The sequence below is a fragment of the Melospiza melodia genome, chromosome 27 (assembly GCF_035770615.1).
Source record: "Melospiza melodia melodia isolate bMelMel2 chromosome 27, bMelMel2.pri, whole genome shotgun sequence".
Classification (NCBI taxonomy): Eukaryota; Metazoa; Chordata; class Aves; order Passeriformes; family Passerellidae; genus Melospiza; species Melospiza melodia.
The window spans coordinates 8,324,777-8,350,384 of NC_086220.1; the positions used below are offsets into that span (position 1 = coordinate 8,324,777).

A 25,608-nucleotide genomic window follows, 5' to 3' on the forward strand; every position below is an offset into this window, starting at 1 on the left:
TAAGGAGGGTTTTTTTCCCCAGTTCTTTTTTTCTTTAATTTCATCTGCAGATTTTTTCAGGGCTTTGGAATCTCATGTAATTCTTGAAACAAGCCTGGAATAAATTGAATCAGTGTAAGAGGATATTTGGCATAAATATGTGACACTGTAAAGGAAATTTATGGTGTCCTCCTGCAAGAGATAAGAAAGGATTTGCCAGCATTATTCTGTTTCTGTGAATCAACTTAATATTTTTTTAGCTGCTGACTTTCATATTTTGGGGGGTTTTTTTCTATTTAAAAAGTTTCAATTTTATTTCAGCTTTCTGCCGATTTTTCTCCCAGTTTGTGGCATTTTTTAAATTGGGTTTCTCTAAAATTCCAGAGTCAGTCCCACATTTTAACCCCTTGGGTTTCAATAATTTCTTAATCTCCAGTAAGAAAACTTTGGGGGAAAGTTCTCTTCCCACAGCTTGGCCAGGAGATGATTTTTTTTTTTTTTCCAAAGGAAAAAAAAAATACCCAAAAAGCTTTGCAGACTCCACAAATGCAAATACATCTCCAAAATTAAATCCTACATTTAAATAAATAAATAAACGTCAACAATAAATTAATTTTGAGGCTCCATCACAGCAGAGGATATTTCCAGAACCAGGATTTTTTTCCCCACTTTTTTTTGTGTGGAATATTTCAGCTAAATATTACATCAAAGGCATTCCACAGGCAAAATTTTCCCTGCTTAAGCACTTTTTCCAGTTTTTCCTTTACCTGAGATGTTTTGAAGATGCAGAGCTGAGTTTCCACCTTAGTTCTGAGCCCACAGAAGGAAACCAGCTGATAAATACTTAATAATGACCTAATAAATCCCGGCTGTGCAGTGTTTTGGGGGTTTGATGTGCAGGAAGAAAGGGAATGGGATTTTTTGGGGACATCAGGAAGGAGATGTGTCATTCCTGGCCTGGATGGGGAAGGGTTTTTGTGAGGGGAAAAAAGGAAATAAATCAATGTGAGCATAGAGAGTTGGGTGTTGGTCTGAGGGGAAGTGGGAACAAGGATTGATGGAATTGGGGTTTGGTGGGATCGCTGTTTGATGGGATCAGGGTTTGTTGGGATCATGGGTTGATGGGATTGGGGTTTATTGGGATCGTATTTGGGTATGATCAGGAGTTGTTGGGATCAGGTTTGGGTGAGATCAGGGTTTGCTGGGATCAGGGTTTGTTTGGATCAGGAATTACTGGGATCAGGTTTGGGTTGGTTCAGGAGTTGTTGGCATCAGGGTTTTATGGGTTCGGGGTTGTTGCGATTAGGGTTTGTTGGGATCATGGATTGTTGGGGAATTAGGTTTGATGGGATCAGGGGTTGATGGGATCGGAGGTTGTTGGGATTAGATTTGGGTGAGATCAGGGGTTGTTGGGATCTGGGTTTGATGGGATCAGGGGTTGTTGGGATCTGGGTTTGATGGGATCGGATTTGGGTGAGATCAGTGATTGATGGGATCAGGGAATTGTTGGCATCAGGATTTCATGGGATCAGAGGTTGTTAGGATCATGGATTGTTGGGGATCAGGTTTGGGTGAAATCAGGGTTTGTTGAGATCAGAGGTTGATGGGATCAGAGATTGTTGGCATCAGGCATTGATGGGATCAGGGACTATTAGGATTGGGGCTTGGTGGGATCAGTGATTGATGGGATCGGGGTTTGATGGGATCAGTGATTGACGGTGTCAAGGTTTGATTGGATCAGGGGTTTTTAGGATCAAGCGTTGATGGCCCCACTCCTCACAGAGAAACCCCTCATTTTCACCGCCCCGGTGTAAAAAAGGAGCAGTGTAGGCCGCGAAAACACCAAATTCTCCATTTTTTTCCCCCTCTTCCCTTTTCCACCTCCTCCCGCCTCCATCCCAAGCTCATCCCTCCTGCTGCCCCCCCAGCAGTGCTGAGTGTCCCCGTTTGTGTCCCCAGCCAGGATGTGTGACACGTACCTGCGCGGGCCCAGCGGCGTCATCACGTCCCCCAACTACCCCGTGCAGTACGACAACAACGCCTACTGCGTGTGGGTCATCACCGCCCTCAACCCCGCCAAGGTGAGCTGGGGGGCTTGGCCTGGACAGACGGACACTCAGGGGTCACCTCGTCACCCTCCAAAACTCCTGAGTGAGGAACCACTGAGGGAGCTGGGGGGGCTTGGCCTGGACAGACGGACACTCGGGGGTCACCTCATCACCCTGCACAACCCCTGAGTGAGGAACCACTGAGGGAGATGGGTGGGCTTGGCCTGGACAGACGGACACTCAGGGGTCACCTTGTCACCCTGCACAACCCCTGAGTGAGGAACCACTGAGGGAGATGGGTGGGCTTGGCCTGGACAGACGGACACTCGGGGGTCACCTCGTCACCCTGCACAACCCCTGAGTGAGGAACCACTGAGGGAGATGGGTGGGCTTGGCCTGGACAGACAGACACTCAGGGGTCACCTCGTCACCCTCCAAAACCCCTGAGTGAGGAACCACTGAGGGAGATGGGTGGGCTTGGCCTGGACAGACGGACACTCAGGGGTCACCTCGTCACCCTCCAAAACTCCTGAGTGAGGAACCACTGAGGGAGATGGGTGGGCTTGGCCTGGACAGATGGACACTCAGGGGTCACCTCGTCACCCTGCACAACCCCTGAGTGAGGAACCACTGAGGGAGATGGGTGGGCTTGGCCTGGACAGACGGACACTCAGGGGTCACCTTGTCACCCTGCACAACCCTTGAGTGAGGAACCACTGAGGGAGATGGGTGGGCTTGGCCTGGACAGACGGACACTCAGGGGTCACCTCGTCACCCTGCACAACCCCTGAGTGAGGAACCACTGAGGGAGATGGGTGGGCTTGGCCTGGACAGACGGACACTCAGGGGTCACCTCATCACCCTCCAAAGCTCCTGGAAGGTGGCTGTGCTTCTGGGGCCTCAGCTTGCGAAGGATGTTGGGAGCTCATCCAGAGAGGCTGGGAGCACAAACCCTGTGAGGAACCACTGAGGGACAAAAGGAGGCTCAGGTGTCACCTCATCACCCTCCACAACCCCTGAAAGGTGGCTCTGCTTCTGGGCCCTCAGCTTGGAAAGAATTTTGGGACTTGAGCTGATCTAGAGGGGCTGGGAGCACAAACCCTGTGAGGAACCATTGAGGGAGGTGGGGATGTTTGTCCTGCACAAAAGGACACTCAGGGGTCACCTCATCACCCTCCAAACTCCCTGAAAGGTGCCTGTGCTTCTGGACCTTCGATTTGGGAAGGATTTTGGGATTTCTGAGCCCATCCAGAGGGGCTGGGAACACAAACCCTTTGAGGAACCACTGAGGGACAAAAGGAGGCTCAGGGGTGCCCTCATCACTCTCTGCAGCTCCTGAAAGGTGCCTGTGCTCCTGGGCCCTCTGTTTGGGAAGGATTTTGGAACTCTTGAGCTGATCGAGAGGGGCTGGGAACACAAACCCTGTGAGGAACCACTGAGGGAGTTGGGGTTGTTTGTCCTGGACAAATGGAGACTCAGGGGTGCCCTCATCACCCTCCTGAAAGGTGCCTGTGCTTCTGGGCCCTCAGTCTGGGAGGGATGTTGGGATTCTTGAGCTCATCCAGAGGGGCTGGGAACACAAACCCTTTGAGGAACCACTGAGGGAGCTCAGCCTGGACAAAGGGACACTCAGGGGTCACCTCATCACCCTCCACAACCCCTGAAAGGTGGCTGTGCTTCCAGACAATTCCAGACACCTCCAAACTCATCCAGACAAATCCAGAAACATCCAGACACTTTCAAACGCATCCAGAAAATTCCAGACACCTGCAGGCCCTTCCAAACACTTCCAGACACATCCAGAAACATCCAGACACTTTCAAACGCATCCAGACCTCTCCAAACAAATCCAGACATTTTCAAACTCGTCCAGACACATCCAGATGCTTCCAAATATTCCAAACTCATCCAGACACATCCAAGCACATCCAGGAACATCCAGACAAATCCAGACACCTCCAAACATATCCATGCACATCCAGATGCAGACAATTCCAGACATCTCCAAACTCATCCAAACCCCTCCAAACACATCCAGACCCCTCCAAACACATCCAGACTCCTCCACCATCCAAGGTTGCTCCAAGCCCTCTCCACCTTGGCCCTGGACACTTCCAGGGTTCTACGTTTTCCAGCCCCTCCTCACCCTCACATCTGGGTTTTTTCAGCCCCCCAGGCTCAGTTTCTGTCCCCACACAGACTCTTCCTCATATTTCCCCAGCTGTCCTGAAATCCCTGCCCTTCCCTCCCTGCTGAAGGCTCGTTTAGTTCAGGGTTGTAATTAAAAGTGAGTGTAATTACTTGCAATCGAAGCCCCTTTGATATCTGGTGTGGGGAGGTGCCCAGCTCATCAGGGCAGGGAGGCTGTGCCAGGAATGCTGATTTTTTTTCCAATTTTTTCCCCTTTATCCAGCAGGATTTCAGCCCCCAAGGGCAGAGGAGTGAGGTTTGGGTCTATCTCATGCTATTTATGCAGTATTGTGAATTTATTGACATTTTTGCACTGGTTTAAATTTAAATATGAGCCCTGGCTCTCCTTGTAATGGGGTGAGACTGGAAAAAGCTGTGAGGGCACCAAACACTCAATTCCCATTGCCAGGGGAAAATGGACAGGGATTGATCATTGCCAGGCCAGGGCAGTCACACATGTACAGAAATGAGATTGAAATTGGTCAAATCCATCCATTTTCAGATTTCCCAACAAGGAACTGCAGGTTCTGCTCTGTCATCCACAGAAATATGGAAATTTGTCAGCTGTGAGAGGAGATCCCTTTGCCTTTGAAATGATAAATAGCTTTAATTAATTCAATTAATGTCAATTTTTGAAGGATTTTTTGAGGTGTTTGAGTGTTTCAGTGTCGTTTACAGGGAGGGAAAACCTAAAGCAGGGAAGAAAAGCAGCAAATCCTTTAGGAAGTCCACAACTCTCCCTGCTTTCCTAAATCTTAAAAAAGATTGGAATTGGTCAAATCCGTTCATTTTAAGATTTCCCAGCTTGGATCAGAGATTCCACAGCCCAAGGAACTGCAGGTTCTGCTCTGTCATACACTGAAATATGGAAATTTTTGAGCTGTGAGAGGAGATCCCATTGCCTTTGCCTTTGAAATGATAAACAGCTTTAATTAATTCAATTAATGTCAGGTTTTGAGGGATTTTTCTCGGGTTTAGGTGTTTCAGTGTGGTTTACAGGGAGGGAAAACCTCTCCTGAAGCAGGGAAGAAAAAAACAGCAACTCCTGTGGGAAGGCCACAGCTCTCCCTGCTTTCCTAAATCCTAAAGGAGATTGGAATTGGTCAAATCCATGAATTTTAGGATTTCCCAACAAGGAACTGCAGGTTCTGCTCCATCATCCACAGAAATATGGAAATTTGTCAGCTGGAAGAGGAGATCCCATTGCCTTTGAAATGATAAATAGCTTTAATTAATTCAATTCATGTCACTTTTTGAAGGGATTCTTTTGGTTTTAGGTGTTTCGTGGTGGAAACTTTAATTTCCAGGTTGGGAGAAGCTCTCCTGGAGCAGGGAGGGTTGGGAGGAAAGCACCAAATCCTTTGGGAAGGTCACCCTGCTTGTCCCTCAGGGATGATCCCAGCATTTCCTGGCTGAGGGAAGGATTGGGGATGAATTACTTCCAATAATTCCCATAAAATACCTGGAAATAATATTTTGTAAATTTTTTTTTGTAATCTTTTCATGGTCTCAGTGGTTTTTTGATCAGCTCCTGTTCCATGGGGCTTTGGAAGAAGCAGGGAGCTGAATTTAGGAATTATTTGCAAGTCTTCTGCTCTATATTTGTTAAAAAAAGAGCCTGAGACCCACTGAGCCCCAAAATCCCCTCCAAATTTACAATTTTCCCCTCAAAATTGGGAATTTTGCATCCACAGGGCTGAGGCCTCCTCATTGACAAATTGGGATTTTTTTTCCTCTGCAGAGTGGGAACATCAAAACCTCTTTTGGGAATATTCAGGGTTTTTTTTAGCTGAGCCCTGGTGCTTTGGGAATTAATTCCAACCACAGTGGGGAAAAGAAATCTCTGGGGAGCTGAGAAATGCATATGATAATTGGGAAATTTGCATAAAAGTTATTTCTGGCCTTTTTTTTTTTGACATAATGGGTGTTGCTGGTTGAGGTTTCTCCTGGGGTTATTCCCAAAAAAAGCCACGTCCAAGCTGATGGAGGGAGAAGGGGATGATTTATCCCAAAATGAGGGGGAAATTCTGGAGCCTGAGGGGCAGGGAAATGAGGAATGAGCTTGGAAAGCTTCAGGTTACAGCTGCTGGAGTGAATTATTGTGGATTTTTCTCCTCAAAATGTGACTGAACTTCCAATCACTTTGCAATCAGGAGTTTCGTCCCATTCTCCCATTTTCCTGGCTTTGCTGTCACTTTAGCAGTTCCAGTTTTGGGGGTGCTGGTGGCTCGCTGTCTCTTTAACAAATCATAAAATAATTAAATTAAATTAATTACATTTCCAACTTTCAGAGAAAAAAAATTCCAAAACTCAGGAAAATGAGTAAATAAATACAATATTAAAAAAAAAAAAAAAAACAAACGGGAAATGGGGAAATAAACACAATATCCAACATAAAAAGCAAACCAGGAAATGGGTAAATAAATACAATGGGTAAATAAATACAATATTAAAAAAAAACAAACCAGGAAAATGGGTAAATAAATACAATATTAAAAAAAAACAAAAAAACAAACCAGGAAAATGGGTAAATAAACACAATATTTAAAAAAACAAACCAGGAAAATGGGTAAATAAACACAATATTAACAAAAAAAACCAAAACAAAACGGAAAATAGATAAATAAATACAACGTTAAAAAAACCAACAGGAAAATGGGTAAATAAATACAGTATTTAAAAAAACAGGAAAATGGGTAAATAAATACAGTATTTTTAAAAAAGCCAGGAAAGTGGGTAAATAAGTACAATATTAAAAAAAAAAAAACAGGAAAATAGATAAATAAGTACAATATTAAAAAACCCCAAAAAACAAACAGGAAAATGGGTAAATAAATACAATATATATTAAAAAAAGGAAAATGGGTAAATAAGTACAATATAAAAAAAGAATAGGAAAACGGGTAAATAAATACAATATTCAAAAAAACAAAAAGGAAAATAGGTAAATAAATACAATGGGTAAATAAATACAAGCTTGTAAAGCTTCAGGTTAGAACTGCACGAGCTGCCGTTCTGTTACTCCAGCAGATCCAGGTTTGGGGTGCTGGTAGCTCCCTGGCTCTTTAACAAAAATCATCAATAAATATAAATCATAAAAAAATTCGATTAAATTAATTACATTTCCAGTTTTCAGAGGAAAAAAAAACCAAAACAAAAACTAATAAAAAACCAAGAAAAACCACCCAACTTTTGGGGATGTTTTGGAGATTTCAATGCTCTTGGAAGCTGCTGCGGGATCCACGAGCAGGGCTTGGTGTTAATTGATGAACTAATTACGTTAATTGTGTTTTTGGCAGGTGATTAAACTCACCTTCGAGGAATTCGAGCTGGAGAGAGGCTACGACACCCTGACAGTGGGGGACGGAGGCCAGGTCGGAGACCAGAAATCCGTGCTCTATGTGTGAGTACCAGCTCCTCAATTCTCTCTTGTGGGAATGCACCTGGCCAGGTGGGGCTGAGGGTTTAGGATGCAGGGATCCAGTGGGTTTTGGGGCTGGTTGTCACTTTTGGGGACAGAAAATTGGATTTCCTTCAATTGTTCCCTCTGTGTTTTATGTGTGAGCACCATCCTTCAGGATTGCACCTGGTCAGGTGGGGCTGAGGGCTTGGGATGCAGGGATCCAGTGGGTTTAGGGATATATTTTTTTTTTTGTGGTTTTCTGTCACTTTGGGGACAGAAAATTGTCCCCTCTGAGCTTTGTGTGTGAATTCCAATTCCCCAGTTTTCTCCTGCAGGAATGCACCTGACCAGGTGGGGCTGAGGATTTAGGATGCAGGGATCCAGTGGGTTTTGGGGCTGGTTGTCACTTTTGGGACAGAAAATTGGATTTCCTTCAATTGTTCCCTCTGTGTTTTATGTGTGAGTAGCAGAATGCACCTGGCGAGGTGGGGCTGAGTGTTTAGGATGCAGGGATCCAGTGGGTTTTGGGGCTGGTTGTCACTTTGGAGACAGAAAATTGTCCCATCTGTGCTATATGTGTGAGCTCCAATACCCCAATTTTCTCCTGAGGGAATGTACCTGGTCAGGTGAGGTTGTGGACTTGGCAGGCAGGGATCTGGTGGTTTTAGGGCTTTTTTTTTAGTGGTTTTCTGTCACTTTGGGGACAGAAAATTGTCCCATCTGTGCTATATGTGTGAGCTCCAATACCCCAATTTTCTCCTGAGGGAATGTACCTGGCCAGGTGCAGCTGAGGGCTTGGCACACAGGGATCCAGTGGTTTTAGGGCTTTTTTTAGTGTTCTTTTGTCACTTTGGGGACAGAAAATTTTCTTTTCTGTGCTTTACGTGTGAAAACCAATTCCCCAATTTTCTCCTGTGGGAATGCACCTGGCCAGATGAGGTTGTGGGCTTGGGATGCAGGGATCCAGTTTTAGGAGTTTTTTTAAGTGGTTTTCTGTCACTTTTGGGGACAGAAAATTGTCCCCACTGTGCTTTATGTGTGACTACCAGTTCCCCAATTCTGTCCTGCAGGAATGCACCTGGCCAGGTGGTGCTGATGCAAATTTGGAATATCTGTGGCTGAGCAAGGTGCAGTGCCTGGAATCTTTTCCCAGGAAATTTTCAGTGAATTCCTCCTGCTAATCCTTCCAGGGATATATATATATTTTTAATAATCTGGGAGGATTAATTGAAAAGTAATGAAGTGGAAGAGAGCTGTGAAGACCACAGTGCTAATTAACGTGCTTGAAAACCCATGGATCACTTTTTCCAGAGTTTTCTGCCCACTCTTAGCTGGATTATTCAGGAAAAATACCTGGATACAAAGTGAGGTTTCTTTGGGAGAATCAAAATGCAGCAACTCCTGTCAAAGGCAATAATTCTGATTTTTTTCCTTGGCTGTTGAGGAGCTCAGCCCTGCTGCCTTCCCAGTCAAGGAATGCACTTGAGGGGAGATGCAGAGCAGCAAATTCCACCCCAAACTGAGCTGGGAAGGATTCTTTTCCAGGCTCATTCCCAAATGAAAATGGGAGCAGAGCAGATTTTTAGGCTGTAGGAATTTAATTTTCTGAATTAACAAGCACCCAAATCAATCCTCCACCCCAGCTTGTTAAAAGTGGGGTGGCAAAGGATACAGAAAGCTTTGAAGCTCCTTTTCCTGGTGTTTTTTTCCTCTTGGAGTTTTCCTCATTCCTGCCTGGCTGCTGCTTCAATAAATAAACTGAGAATCAACAATAACACTCCTGAACATCTCTGGGATGCAAAGCAGGCACTAAAACAAGATCACTTCTTCATTTAACAGCACCCTGAGATCAATAAAATCCTGCTGCAGGTCAGGGAAATCAGAGCAGAGGCGGGGGCAGAGCTTGGCTGGGATTGTGATTGCAGGAAAAACAAAACAAAAACCACTCCAGGTTCAGAGGCTGGGCATGGTGTCCCTGTCCCTGGGGCCTGTGAGGGACAGGGACGGGGCCTGGATGGGCAGGACAGATCTGTGATGCCCAGGGTGGCCCCATTTCCCTGAGATCCCTGCCCTGGAGAGGAGCTGGCACTTGGCAGGGAGCAGAGTTAATGTCACCTGCACTGGGAGGTGACAGAATCCTGGGATGGTTTGGGGTAGAAGGACCTTAAAGCTCATCCAGCCATGTCAGGGACACTTTCCACTGTGCCAGGGTGCTCCAAGCCTGTCCAGCCTGGCCTTGGGCACTGCCAGGGATCCAGGGACAGCCACAGCTGCTCTGGGCACCCTGTGCCAGGGCCTGCTCACCCTCACAGCCAGGAATTCCTCCCCCAAATCCTACAAAAGTCTCCCTTTTTCCAGTTAGAAGCCATTCCCCTTTTCCTGGCACTGCAGTTCTGGTGCTGAGTCCTTCTCCAGCTCTCCTGGCACGAGCTGTGAGGGCTCCACTCAACTTTCCCTTCTCCAGGATGAACATTCCCAGCCTGGATCCTGTCCCTTTATCAGCCTCACATCTCTCCTCTGGCAGGGGCAATTTCCCCCCAAAATCTCACCCAATTCTCCCCTTTTGAATTCATCCCCCCTTGTTCTGGCACTGCAGTTCCTGGTGCTGAGTCCTTCTCCAGCTCTCCTGGCAGGTGTTCTGAGGGCTCCACTCACTCTTCCCTTCTCCAGGCTAAACATTCCCAACATTCCCAGCCTGGATCCTGTCCCTTTATCAGCCTCACACCTCTCCTCTGGCAGGAGCAATTTCCCCCCAAAATCTCACCCAATTCTCCCCTTTTGAATTCATTCCCCCTTGTCCTGGCACTGCAGTTCCTGAAGTTGCTGTGAGGGCTCCACTGATCTTTCCTTCTCCAGGCTGAGCATTCCCAACTCTCCCAACCTGGATCACATCTCTCCTCTGACAGGAGCAATTTCTTCCCAAAATCCCACCCAATTCTCCCCTTTTCCCGTTTGAATTAATTCCCCCTTTTCCTGGCACTGCAGTTCGGGTGCTGAGTCCCTCTCCAGCTCTCCTGACAGCTGCTCTGAGGGCTCCACTGAACATCCCCTAATCCAGGCTGAGCATTCCCAACTTTCCCAACCCGGATCACATCCCTCCTCTGGCAGGAGCAATTTCTCCCCAAAATCCCACCCAATTCTCCAATTTTCCACTTTGAGTTCATTCCCCCTTGTCCTGGCCCTGCAGTTCTGGTGCTGAGTCCCTCTCCAGCTCTCCTGACAGGAGCTCTGAGGGCTCCGCTCACTCTTCCCTTCTTCAGGCTGAACATTCCCAGCTTTCCAAGCCTGGCTCCTGTCCCTTTATCAGCCTCACATCCCTCTGCTCCAACAATTCCCTGTCCCCTTCTGCTGAGTTTACTTTTATCCAGGAGCCTTTCAAGTGCTGCTGTTGTAGCTGGGACCAGACCCAACCCAGAGCTGAACACATCAATTGGGATTTATTTAAACCCTGCAGAAAAGATTAAAAAAAAAAAAACAAACCCTCTCACCCCTCTCCACTTGCTGTTAATTTCTGAATTTCTCGCAGATAATACCTGAGCAGAAACAGGATAATCACAACATTAAACACAGGCAACACAAGAGCCCTGCTCCTGGAATAATCATCCCACCCACACAAACGCTGCTCCTGGGAAGGGAGGCAGGAGCTGAGCTCCATCTGCCTGTGCCAAAGATGCTCCTGTGGGTGGGGGATAAAGCTCTGAAGCTGTGCTGAGGTGATTAATCCCAGAGGCTGAATGAGCCTCGTTAATAGGGGGAGATCTCAATGATATTTCCCTCAATCTCAGCCCTCCTGGGAGGATGCTGAGGGGAAGGCAGAGCCCTGATCCTGCTGGGATTAGTGGCACTTCTCAGGGGCTCAGGGGTGTTCAGCACGTTTGGATTCTCAAAGGCTCACAGGGTTTTCAGCCCATTTGGGGCTCCTGCTGGTGACGAGGTCTCTGCTGTTGAGATGACCCCAAGGTGTTAGAAAGTCTCTTTTTCCCAGCCCTGAGACCCAAGAAGAAGTCAGGATTCCTTGGTTCTCCTTCTCAAGGTTGTTTATTTTTCCTTACCTGTCTGGCCAGTCAGGTTGTGGCACACTGACCACCCTTGGGGTGGTGTGAACTTTTTATACTAAGAACTACGTGTACTTTATTTACAATATTTTTCCAATACCTATCACCTATGTTAGACAGCGAGCTTTTACCTTAAACCAATCTAAAAGTGCCAATATCACAGCAGAAGATTGAGGCCAAGAAGAAGGAGGACAGATCACACCCAGATTCCTCCATCTTGCCTCTTGAACCCCCATTCTAAAAACTGCAAAATTCTACTTTTTCACCTGGTGATAAATTCACTATCATTCTACTCAAACTCTTGTGGCTTTTACATCTTCACACAAAGTTGGTAATTGTTTCCATGGGTTAAAATCAAAGGCACTGTGGGTTTTGATTCCGTGCCAAGGTCTCTGAGCCCCCTTCCAGGGTCTGGAATAACCCAGGGCAGCCAGAGGAATGTTCTGGATTCTGACACTCTGGGTGCTTTTTTCCTTTCCTAGAAACTTCTCTCAGGGCAGCAATGGAGCAGGGAATGGATGGGAAGTCATTTTCTGTGCTCCTGCAAACTGCTGCGAGGGCAGTTCAGGGGATTCAGTCACTCAGGGCTCACTTTGGCTCCTGGGAATTTGATTTCTTTGCTGATGTTTTGCCTCAGCGAGCAGGGAAACGATTCCTTTGGCTGCTGGGTGATCTGATCCAACAACAGCAGGGAATTGTAATTATTGCACTGAGGGTGGTGGGGCAAGACTGAACATGGAGGGATTTTCACCAGGCTCCAAAATCTCCCAGGTTTTTGGGGTGATTCTTAATTAGTTTGGCATTTCCTTCTCCTGCGGAGTCCTTTATTTGAGGGTGATGAATCTGAGGCCACTTTGAGGCTGTTTTTATTCTATTATTATGTATTCTATTATATTTTCTATAATCACACAATATTTATATATTATTCATAGTTATATAATAGTTTACATTATATTATGGTTTTATATTATATCTTTATTATATTATCATATTATTATCTATTATATCATTATGGTTTTATTTATATTATTATATAAATTTAATTATTATATTGTATTGTATTATATTGTATTTTATTATATTGTATTCTATTGTATTATATTATATTGTATTGTATTATATTGTATTATATTATAATATTTAATTAATATAATATATAATTTAATAACAGTATAATTTACTGATATATAATTAATATAACCATAAAATACTTTAAATCATTATTATTTTAACTAATTTTTATATATTACGTTATTTTAATTTATTTTTCTTACTTGTTTTTGCAGCCTGACAGGCACCACAGTCCCTGACCTCATTGTCAGCACCCAGCACCAGATGTGGCTCCTGTTCCAGACCGACAGTGTCAGCAACCTGCTGGGCTTCAAAGCCACCTACGAAGGTAACCCAGGCTCCTCCCTCCCAATTCCCCTTTTCCCAAAATATCAGGGACCAGCTGAGTGCAGGGATTGGGGAGAAAAGGGAGCCCCTGTAAATAAATCAAAAGTCAATGTAGATATTGGGGAGAAGAGGGAGCCCCTGTAAATAAATCAAAAATCAGTGCAGGGATTGGGGAGAAAAGGGAGCCCCTCTAAATAAAACAAAAATCAATGTAGATATTGGGGAGAAAAGGGAACTCCTAAATAAAACAAAAATCAGTGCAGATATTGGGGAGAAAAGGGAGCTCCTCTAAGTAAAACAAAAATCAGTGCAGATATTGGGGAGAAAAGGGAGCTCCTCTAGATAAATCAAAAATCAATGTAGATATTGGGGAGAAAAGGGAGCCGCTCTAAATAAATCAAAAATCAATGTAGATATTGGGGAGAAAAGGGAGCTTCTCTAAATAAATCAAAACTCTGCAAGTTTGGTTTTATTTTTTTTTTCCTTTAGTTTCCTTTCCCATCCAAGCTGGCTGGGTGGGGGCTGTCCTGTTGCCACTTCAGGTGTTTTATTGGGAAAAAAAATGTAAATTTCTGGTAGAAACAGATTGTGCCTGTGGGAGGGGATGGGATGGGGAATCTCTGGTTCCAGCAGATCTCTGGTGTCAACTGGGCTCTTTCAGGTGAAATCAAAGTTAATAGAAGTTAATATTGGGATTTTTTTAAAAAAATCTTCCCAGAATGCAGCAAAATGTGAGTGATCAAGTCTGGCCTAAGCTTGTGTTTGCTGTTGTCACGGGTGTTGGGATGTTCTGACCCCATGGAGAGGTGGAACAGGATGGGCTTTCTAAGCTCCTTCCAACCCAAACCAGTCTGGGATTCCCTGAAGGAGATAAAAAAGAATCTAAAGAGGAAACACAGCAAGGAGGGGGTGAATTAAAAGGAAAAATCCCTTCCTGCCCCTCCCTGCCACTCAAAAACATCAGAGCAGAGCAGGTGCAGCACTGGGCCTGGCTTTGCTAGGACCAGGAAAATTATTGTAAATAAACCCTCTCCTGAGCTTTAGGCCAGGCTTAAACACCAGAACATCTTGGCAAAAAGAGCTCAAAGCCCTTTTGTGGCTCCTGCTTTGTGACAAACTCAAGCCATTAAATTTCATTTAAATTAAATTAAATTTAATGGGAGAGCAGAGCAACAGGGATGGAAACCCCTTGGCCTCCTGAGAGATCCCAACACCAACAAACAGCGGGGCAGGAGATGCAGAACCTAAAATATTATAAATCCAGGGCTGGATTCCCACCTGGATAATTGGCAAAAGAGCTGCAGGAAGCAGCAGCTCATCCCAGCAAAGTTTGAAAAAAGAAAATTAAAATCCTTATTCCTTCTGCTGAAGAACTGGAGTTTATTCCAAGCAAGAGCATAAAGGTAAATCAATTGTATCAATTCCTGTGGCAAGATGAAAAAGTTTGATGAAAAGCACAAAGGGCAGGGGAGGAAATCTCCAGCTCCAGCCCTGCAGAGCTCCTAAGCCTCTTTAGCACCGTGGGGCTGAATTCCAGCTCTCCACAGCCAAAGCCTTGCTCAGCACTCCCCTGACAATAAACAGCTTTTAATCATCCCCTGCCTGCAGCAGGGGGCTCAGACCTGACTCAGCTCCTTCCCAATTCCAGCAGAAATCCAAATTAAATTACTGTGGGAGCGCCCATAAATCTGGTTTTAATTTGAAATTCTGGCTTTCTATTAAAACAATGCGACAGTGAATTACAATTTGGCTTTGTTCTGCTTTTTGGTGGGGTTTTTTGTGATGTTTCTGTTCTTACCACAGGAATTTATAAAATTCATTTACATTTATGCTGTTGCTTGGCATAAACTCAGGTTCATCAGTAGAAGAAATAAAGGTTGAATGGGCTGGGAATTCTGCAGGAATATCCTGATGGATGTTGAAGGCACCAGCTCCAGGGCAAGTTTTCCCAACAAATCACCCAATTTCATTCATTCTTGGAGGCAAAAACTAAAAGGCAACAGAAACACCCTCCTCTAAATTCCTACCTGATGGCATAAGCTTTAATTAATTAAACCAAGGTCATTTAAGTACAAAATCCTGAGTGTGAGGTAAAATCCTTTGGGCTGGAATGAGATAAAAATGGGATCATTTTCATTCATTCTTGGAGGCAAAAACTAAAGTGCAACAAAAACACCCTGGTCTTGATTCCTCCATATTCTTACCTGACACCATTAGCTTTAATTAATTAATTAAGCCAAGGTCATTTAAGTACAAAATCCTGAGTGTGAGGTAGAATCCTTTGGGCTGGAATGAGATAAAAATGGGATCATTTTCATTCATTCTTGGAGGCAGAAACTAAAGGCAACAGAAACACCCTCCTCCTTAAATTCCTACCTGACACCATAAGCATTAATTAATTAAGCAGGTTCATTTAAGTACAAAACTTGTGTGTGAGGTAAAATATTTTCCTGGGTGTTTCCTGACTGGGGATGAGATTTGTGGGGTTTTCACAGTCTCAAAAATCCTTCACCCTGTGGCTACCCCTTCCAGAAACCTGAGTTTGACTTGCTGGCAGCTCCAAAAATCCTCATTTTCCCTCAGAAAAAAAATCCTCATTTTCCCTCAGAAAAAAAATCCTCATTTTCCCCTCAGAAAAATCTTCCTTTCCCCCCAGAAAAATCATCATTTTCCCCTCAGAAAAATCCTAATTTTCCCCCACTTTCCTCCTGCAAGAGCAGGAATTCCCAGGGATGAGCAGCCTGGATTTGGGGCGGTGTGAGGGAGTTTTTTTTCTCATTCCTCACCCAATTTCCCACCCACCACCCTCAGCCAAACATCACAAAGAACTCTGCAAAATTCCTGCTGCTACATTTTTTCCCTCAGAAAATGCAGTTTTGTCAAAAAATTTCCCCTTGTATGAATAATATTTGATGGAGAAAGCTGTGAAAGATTCATGTCAACTTGTTTCCCTTCAATAATGTCAAAACACTTGGTTTGGATGTTCTTGTTTAGTTTTGACTTTTATTATTCTAATGTGGAAGTGATTTTACTTTAAACATTCATCAGGAGGAATGTTTCAATCTTATTGAAGTAACATGTTTTGATATTTTTGAATCACTCCTTTTTCTTTTTTATTTTTTTTAATGGAACTTCTGCCCTGCTCAATATTTCATGGATTTTACTCCCTCACACAAAGAAATGCAGGAACCAGGGGATTTTTCTCAGGTCAAAAAATGGAATTTCCGAATAAATTCAATTTCCTGACCTCTGTGAGGTGATGAAACCTTCGAGCTGTGTTTGCCTGCTGCTGACAAGGAGAGGGTGGGAATTGGGAGCTCTATTTCCTCATTTTCCTCCCATTTTTAACCCACTTATTTGAGTTGGGGTCGTGCAGAGTGACAGGAAAGGGTGAGGAGGGAGGAGACCCTGCAGTGATGTCTTGATTCTCTCTCATCCAAGGGTCAAAATGCTGATTTTACCTCACTTGGCTGCGTTTTTTTTTTTTTGAGCTCCTGATGCCCTCAGCACATCCTGATTTTACTGATGCTGCACATTCCCAGCTCCCTTTGGAATTCCAACTCTGGAAATTCTGCTTTTCCCCAAGCTGGAGCTGCTTGGTGCAGAATTCCTGTGATTCCCATCCCTGCAGCTGAGGGAAACATTTGGGGCTGGCTCCGGGGTTTTGGCATCTCTGACCCTTCTGGGGAAGCTCCTTCAGGAGGATGGGGCTGCCACGGCTCAGGCAGGAATTTTTTGTGTCCATTTGTGGAGTTTTGGGGCTGCCAGAATGGGAATTTTTTGTGTCCATGTGTGGAGTTTTGGGGCTGCCACAATGGGAATTTTTTGTGTCCATTTGTGGAGGAGTTTTGGGGCTGCCACAATGAGAATTTCTTGTGTCCACGTGTGGAATTTTGGGGCTGCCAGGATGGGGTCAGGCATAAATTTTTTGTGTTGGTGTGTGGTGTTTTGGGGCTGCCAAAATTAGGAATTTTTTGTGTCCATGTATAGAAGTTTTGGGGCTGCCAGGATGGGAATTTTTGCGTCCATTTGGGGCTGCCATCATGGAATTTTTTATGTCCATTTTTGGAATTTTGGGGCTGCCACAATGGGAATTTTTTATGTCCATGTGTAGAAGTTTTGGGGCTGCCAAGATGGCAATTTTTAATATCCATTTGTGCAGGCATTTCGGGGCTGCCAGGATAGGAATTTTTTGTGTTCATGTGTGGAATTTTGGGACTGCCAGGATAGGGTCAGGCAGGAACTTTTTGTGTCCATTTGTGGAGGAGTTTCAGGGCTGCCAGGATGGGAATTTTTTATGTCCATGTGTGGAATTTTAGGGCTGCAGTGATGGGGTCAGGCGGGAATTTTTTGTGTCCATGTGTGGAATTTTGGGGCTGCCAAAATGGGAATTTTTATTTCCACTTGTGGAGTTTTAGGGCTGCCATCCCTGGCACTTGCTGACTGCATTTCCAGGTTCCAGGGTGTGGAAGGGAAGGGATGACAGCCCTGGGTGTTCTGAGTGGCAGCAGGGAGCATCCCCAGCCCCCAGGTCCCCGTCAGACACGCTGATAAATGTTCCACATCCACTCCCTCCCATCCCAGCTCGTTGCTATTCCTTGGGTTTTCCAGCTGAATTTTCATTTCATGCTAAGCACTGTTGGCCTTGTGCATTTTTCAGGGAAGGAATGAACAGTTCAGTGCAGCTTTAACACCCAAAATTTTCATTTTCCATCCCTAATGTGCAAGTGCAGCTCCTAAACAGTCGGATTTGGAAAGTGTGCAGGAAGATCTGTAAATCCTGGCAAAGTGCTTTCACTGAGAGGCAAAAAAACCTCAGCCTGTTTCATGAAAACTTTTAATATTAATTTATGTTAAATTATTTTGGGGATGCTTCATTAGCTAGCAGTGAGTTTTCAGCTCGAGATGCAGCAGAAGCTCCGTGACTTCTGCTCAAAATACACCTGGATGTGGAGTTGCCTGGAGCCAGAATAATAATGAGGGTGCTTGTTGTTATTCCAGCCAAATTGGGATATTAGAGGGAGTCATGCAAATCTCAGCTCCCGTGGTTTGCCTCTGTAAAGGAAGTGTCAGAAAAGAGATTTCCAATTTGGTGCAAGAAATTGGAAACGGGGAGGAAAAAGACAGCGAGACTGATCAGAGATGATGGGGATAAAAACCAGGGGAGTGTGGAGCAGATAAATAATGTGGGAACACTCAGGAGGAATGAAGGAGTGAAGTTTTTGGGGATAAAAACCAGAGGATTGGGAGAGTAGAGGAACTTGGGGCAGATAAATTATGTGAGAACACTCAGAAAGAATGAAGGAATGAAGTTTTTGGGGCTGAAAACCAGAGGATTTGGAGAGGAGTGAGGAGGAGATAAATAATGTGGGAAAACTCAGGAGGAATGAAATTTTTGGGGATAAAAACCAAAGGACTGGGAGAGGAGAGTGGAGCACATAAATAATGTGGGAACACTAAAGAGGAATGAAGGAATGAAGTTTTTGGAGCTAATAATGATCCAGGGCAGGGAGCCTTTTGGATATGGGATTGAGGGGAGCAGGAGATAACAGGAAATTGTGTCTGGGGTTTATTTGGAGTGCAGATGAGAGAGGGATTAACTCTGTGTGGGGACAAGGCAGGAATGGGAATGGGGTTTAGGAGAGAATCGGGGTTGGAATGCCACAACCTGTGGGGGCTGCACCAGCTGGGCCTCAGCCCCTTCCCCACACCCAAAATCTCTCTTCCAGCCCCTTCCCACACCCAGATTCTGTTTTCTCTCTTCCAACTCCTTCCCCACACCCAAACCCTGTGTTTTCTCTCTTCCAGCCTCTTCCCCACAGCAAATTTTTTTCATCCAGCCCTTCCCAAACCCAAATTTTGTGTTCTTTCTCTTCCAGCCCTTTCCCTACACCCAAATTCTCTCTTCCAGCCCCTTCCCATACCCCAATCCTATGTTCTCCCTTCCAGCCTCTTCTCCACACCCAAATTTTGTGTTCTCTCTCTTCCAGCCCTTTTCTCACACCCAAATTCTTTCTTCCAACCCCTTCCCACACTCAAATCCCATTTTCTCTCTTCCAGCCCCTTTCCCGCACCCAGATTCTCTGTTCCCTCTTCCAACACCCTAACCCTGTGTTCTTTCTCTTCCACCCTCTTCCCCACACCCAAATTCCTGTTTTCTGTCTTCCAACCCGTTCCCCACACCCAGATTCTCTGTTTCCTCCCTCCCAGCCCCTTCCCTCACCCGACCCCGTGTTTGTTTTTCATTGCAGAGATTGACCAGGGCAGCTGTGGGGATCCCGGCGTCCCCGCCTTCGGCCGCCGCGAGGGCTCCCGCTTCCGCCACGGGGACACCCTGCACTTCCAGTGCCAGCCCGCCTTCGAGCTCAAGGGCCACAAAAGCATCACCTGCCAAAAGAGCAGCCAGTGGTCTGCTCAGAAACCTGTGTGTGTTTGTAAGTGGGTCAGCAGCTCCAGGGCAGCACCGATGGGTGCCCTCTGAGGGGACGCCGAGGCGGTGGCACCTGCCCGGTGGCACCTTCAGCCAGCCTGGGGACAGGTTTGGGGTCTTCACTGGGCAGGGCTGGGGAGATTTATGCTCTGCTGGGCTCTCCCTGCCTTGCCCTGAGAGAAAATTAAGTCCTTGGTGGTCAGCACAGACAGGACATGGCCAAATTCACAATTTAAACCTGGGGTCTCTTTGTAGAGATGGATTTGGGCTGTGCTGGGGTCTCTCGGCATTGTCCTGAGGGAAAATCAGCCCTTGGTGGACAGGACCCAGCAAATTCCAGATTTAAACATGGATTCTCTTTGCAAAGAGAGATTTGGGCTGTGCTGGGCTCCCCCTGCCTTGTCCTAAGGGGAAAATCAACCCTTGGTGGCCATGGCACAGAAAGGATTCAGCAAATTCCAGATTTAAACCTGGATTCTCTTTGCAGAGAGAAATTTGGGCTGTGCTGGGCTCCCCCTCCCTTGTCCTGAGGGAAAATTAGCCCTTGGTGGACAGGACCCAGCAAATTCACAATTTAAACCTGAATTCTCTTCATAAAGAAAGTTTTGGGCTGTTTTTGGCTCTCCCTGCCTTGTCACGAGGCAAAAACCAGTCCTTGGTGGTCAGCACAGACAGGACACGGCCAAATTCACAACTTAAACCTGAATTCTCTTTTTACCCCCTCATTTCTCCCTCATGATCCGACCCTCTCCAGGCTCCCTCCTGCGGGGCCTCAGTTTTTCCTTGGTTGCCCCATTCTCAGCAGATTTGGGATGTTCTGCTCTCTGTGGTGACTCAGGATCACATTTTGGGGTGGAAATGGGAGTTCTGCACAGTCCCTGTGGGGTTTCCATGCTCTCAGTGTCCTCTGTTGATACATTGAGCAATTTGCTTTATTGCCCTGACAGGACCTTCCTGCAGGAATTTTCCCCCAGAGTTTTCCCTCTGTTTCCCCCAGCTGGTGATAACCTCACTCTTCTTTTTATCTCCTTTTCTACTTTTTTTTTTTAATCTCCTTTTCTACTTTTGTTGGCTCTGTTAAAATCTGGGCCTTGTTGGAGCAGGGGAGTGAGGCTGAACCTGAAAAAAAACCAGGAAAATGCAGTTGAGGGAGGGGAAAATGGAGAGAGAGAAAGCAAAAATGTTCTTTTTAGAAGTTCAGGTGCCAAACTGGGTGGAATTCCAGTGAAAATGTGGTGTGACAGGAGCTAATCCATGAAAAGGATGGAGCTGGGGGGGAAGAAAACAGATTTTGCAGAGGGTCTGGAGAGTTGGGAGAAAATTGGGGGTCATGGAGAAGGGGGAGAACCAGTTTGGATTCAGTGCCTTTATTTTCAAATATTTATTTAAGCTCAGAGAAATGCCTGGGGAAAGGAAGCAATTCCTCTGAGTCCTCCCTTTTCCAGCTGCCATCCCTCCCTTCCTGTTTGGTTTATTTTATTTGTAAGCAAATCAGCTGGAGATGCTGCTGAAAAAATAAATATTGGAGTTTTTCCTGGGAGGTGGGAAGTGTTGGACTGGTTCTGTGCTGGTTTTTCCTTTTAATTTCTTGGAATTTCAGGTAAATTTGGACAAGTTGGTGGGGTTGAGGCTGGTGCTGAGAGTTTGAAATGAGGATAAACCTGTGGTTTGTGCTCAGGGCAGCAGGACTGGGTGATAACAGAGTAAAAAAGAGATTTTTGGTAAAATAGGATTATTGGTGTTGATCAAATCAAGCCCCATAAATGCAAAGCATGGCAGGAATCTTTCAGTTCAAATAATTCCGGTGTGATCTGTTCTCTGTGGCTCTTGCGATATTCATGGTTCAACAACACAATGTGCAGGCAGTGGGAAAAATATGAAAAATATCTCACAGACCCCTCCTGACCTTCACTCCTGATTTATTGTGGAGCAGGAGGGGTCACAAAATGGACAAAAAGGACAAAATGTGTCTGAATTCCAGGTGGGAAATGTTGGGAGAACATCAGATGTGAGGGGGGGAAATGAGGGAACCCCTTTGCTTCTGTGAAATTTGGGGTTTGGGGGGTTTGTTTCTTTGAAATTTGGGGGTTATTTCTTTGAAATTTGGCTGTTGGGGGGTTGTTCCTGTGGAATTTGGGGAGTCTGGTTGATTTTGGGGTGTCTGGGGTTGTGTTCCTCTTAAATATGGATGTCTGGGTGTTTGATTCTGTAAAATATCAGTTTCTGGGTGTCCGTTTCTGTACAATTTAGGTGTCTGAATGTTTGTTTCTGTCCAATTTGGGTGTCAGGGTATCTGTTCCTGTACTTTGTGGGTGTCTGGGTGTTTATTTCTGTACAGTTTGAGTGCCTGGGTGTTTATTTCTATACAACTTGCGAGTCTGGGTGTTTATTTCTGTACAATTTGAGTGTCTGGGATCTGTTTCTGTACAATTTTAGTGTCTGCATGGCTGTTTCTGTGCAATTGTGTGTATCTGGCTGTTTGTTCCTGTTCCATCTGGGTGTCTGTTCCTGTTCAGTGTGGGTGTCTGAGTGTTTATTTTTGTACAATTTAGGTATTTGGGTGTCTGTTTCTGTGAGATTTGGATGGCTGGGTGTCTGTTCCTGTTCAATGTGAGTGTCTGAATGTTTTTTCCCCTGTTAAATTTGGGTGTTTGAGTGTCTGTTCCTGTTAAATTTGGGTGCCTGGGAGTTTATTTCTGTACAATTCAGATGTCTAGGTGTCTATTCCTGTTCAGTTTGAGTGTGTGAGTGTTTATTTCTGTACCATTTGGGCATCTAGGTGTTTGTATCTGTAGTTTGGGTGTCTTTCTGTACAATTTGAGTGTCTGGCTGTGGGTGATGGCAGAAATTCATCTCTCTGTCCTGCACCATCCTGGCCCTGCTTGAACCAGCTCCATAATTCTGTTGTTTGCTTTAAAAATGGCATTTCCAGGGTTGGGGGATGTGGTGTCTGTCACAGGCCAGGGCAGTTCCCCACCCAGAACTGGATTTTGGACAGAATTTGTTCCTTTTTCTCAGCAAAACAGGCTTGGGGGGGGCATTGGATAAATATCCCTGAAGGAAAACCCTTGTGCTCTGATTTAGGGATGGAATATCCTGTGGCTGAGGAGATAATTCAGTTTATAAGCAGAGATTCAGCTCCATAATTCCAGCTCTGGAGCTGCCTCCACTGAGGATGGAGATGTGGGGAGGGAGAGATCCAGGGTGGGAATTGCTTTTCAAACATCCTCATGTGGAGTAGAGGAAAAAAAACCCCTCATTTTCTGGTTTTATTTGTCCCCAAAATTCACTTCAGGAGGCTTATTTGACAGAAAGAACAGGGCCCTGGTGCTCCTGGGGGGGTTCTGCAGTGAGAGAATCTTTCAAGGATCTTTGTTCTTCCCTTCCCTTCTCCTCCTTCCTTTCCCAAATTTTCACCCTGCATTTCCCTCTGGATGCTTGACCCGTGCCAGGCAGCGCCGTCATTTTCCATGAGGGATGATTGTGGCACTTGGAGTGACAATAAATGTCATTGTCACCTCCTTGGGCAGAGTTTCTGCCTTGGTTCAGGTGCCCTCTGCCAGGTCTGGGAGAATCATTCCAGAATTTCTGCTGCAGCTTCAGCTTGTTGGGATCGCACTTGGAAAATTCAGGTTTTTCTGGACCCGCCTCGTGTTTGACAGGGAATTTAATGGTGGGGGAGTAAAAGGAGAGGAGTAAAAGGAGTGGATTTGGGCCCCAAAATTCTTGGGAATGGGAAGGGTCTGCACTGACCCCAGCAGGTTTGGGTTGGTTGGCGTCGCTCAGCAGTTTTGGGATCATTGTGGTCATTACTGGGAAAGTTTGGGGATAAATCTGGGAATGTTTGGATGGATTGGGAGCCAACACATTCATTTCTGGACATGTTTGGGTTTGGGATTCATGTGGTCATTTCTAGGAATGTTTGAATGGATTTGGGATTCATGTGGTCATTCCTGGAAATATTTGAATGGATTTGGGATTCGTATGGTCGTTCCTAGGAAAGTTTAGGGATAAATCTGAGAATGTTTGGATGGATTGGGAGCCAACACATTCATTTCTGGAAATGTTTGAGTTTGGGATTCATGTGGTCATTCTGAATGAAACATGTTCATTTCTGGAAATATTTGAGTAGGTTTGAGATTCATGTGATCATTCCTAGGAATGTTTGGGTTTGGGGATAAATCTGAGAAAGTTTGAATGGATTGGGAGTAAACACATTCATTTCTGGACATGTTTGGGTTTGGGATTCATGTGGTCATTCCTGGTAGTGTTTGAATGGATTTGGGATTAATGTGGTTGTTCCTGGGAATGTTTGATTTGGTTTGGGAATGTTGGATTTGGTTTGGGATTCATGTGGTCATTCCTGGGAATGTTTGATTGGGTTTGGGATCAATCTGTTCATTCCTGGGAATATTTGAATGGATTTGGGATTCGTATGGTCGTTCCTAGGAAAGTTTAGGGATAAATCTGGGAATGTTTGGATGGATTGGGAGCCAACACATTCATTTCTGGAAATGTTTGAGTTTGGGATTCATGTGGTCATTCCTGGGAGTGTTTGATTTAATTTGGATTCATGTGGTCATTCCTGGGAGTGTTTGAATGGATTGAGGATTAACATGTTCATTTCTGGGAGTGTTTGAATGGATTGGGAACAAATCTATTCGTTCCTGGCAGTGTTTGATTCCATTTGGGGATAAATCTGTTCATTTCTGATTGGGGATTGGGGATAAACGTGTTCATTGCTGGTTGGTTTTGAATGGACTGGGGATAAATGTGTTCATTCCTGGGAATGTGTGAGTGGATTTGGGATAAATGTGTTTGTTCCTGGGTTTGTTTTTTTTAACACATCTTCATTCGTGGGAATATTTGGAGGGATTGGGAACAAATGGGGATAAATGTATTCATTGCTGGGTATATTTTAATGGATTTGGGATAAATGTGTTCATTAACATCCCAGATATTCCTGTCAAAAACTCTGCCACAGGGGAAGTGGTGACTGCCCAAAAGTGTCCCCCCAGCCCCTGAGGGACAGTCCCATGCAGCATTGGCAGGGGGAGGTGAACAGCAGCACCATGAGACTTTTTTGGGCCAAAAAAAATCCCCACAAACTTCCACCTTCTTGTGGCCACTGCAAAAATTCCCAAGGGAGCTGCTGGGAGAGGAAGAGCTCTGTTGGAAATCATGGGAAGGTGCAGAAGCCTTTCAGGAGCAGATGGCTGCAGGATCCAGCCCGGTCCCAGCGGGGATCAGCAGCTCCCAGTTAAGTTTTAAAAAACTTCAGCTCCTTCCCAAAGCCAAGCCCTGCTCCTGCTGGAGTGGGTGGCAGTGAAACCTGCTCTTCTCTGCACATCTATTTTAAATTCAGTGATATTTTCCTCAAGATTTGCTTCCCAAAACCTGCCTGGTTTTCATTATTCTCCTCATACCTGCAGTCCCACCCCCGGACTGAGCTGAGTTTTGTTGCTCTGAAGTAACAAAACCCTCCTGGTTAATTTTGTTCCAAACTCCTTCCCTCACCTCCCACCTGCCCTGAGGTGCCACAGGGTTTTCAGGAGGAAGAGGCACCATGAGATGCAGATTTTTAAAATTTTTTTTCCCCCTTGGAATAACAGATACAGAAAGAGGAAAATAGAAAATGTGAAGAACTTTGCTGCCCAGCTGGAGCAGTGCCCTGAGCTTCCAGCACTGTCCTGCTTTCCCAGCCCATCACCAAGGAGGAATTTTTGGAGAAAAGGAAATGCAAAGCAGAATTCATGTCTCCCAACTCTCTCCCAAGAGGTCTGTGGGGAGCAGGATCTGAAAACTGAGAGGAAAGTCAAGAATTTTGGATTGTTTCCATGGAAACTGCTGCTGTTCCAGGGATTCCTTGTTTGGTTTTCAGCTCCTGACCCCGCTCCCATGGTGTGACCTCACTTTGGGATCAGCCCTGGGTTCTCCTGAAGGATGAGCAGGGAATGGAGGCAGGAACAGGAGGAAAGAGGTGGGATCTGGGAAGGGAGAATAAAAGAGAAAGAGAAGAGAGAAAAGAGAAAGAGAGGAAAGAGAAGAGAAAAGAGAGAGGAAAGAGAAGAGAGAAATGAGAAGAGAGAAAAGAAAAGAGAAAGA

The 25,608-nt window shown here is 45.3% G+C and overlaps 1 protein-coding gene across 1 annotated transcript in view; it reads left to right on the plus strand.

Annotated features, from left to right (window-relative positions):
* CSMD2 (CUB and Sushi multiple domains 2) overlaps window positions 1-25,608 on the plus strand; it is a 261,846-nt gene that overhangs the window by 131,882 nt on the left and 104,356 nt on the right. The window contains 4 exon segments of the mRNA XM_063177637.1: window positions 1,939-2,060; window positions 7,517-7,620; window positions 12,962-13,074; window positions 19,325-19,507. Coding sequence (XP_063033707.1) covers window positions 1,939-2,060; window positions 7,517-7,620; window positions 12,962-13,074; window positions 19,325-19,507 — 522 coding nt within the window.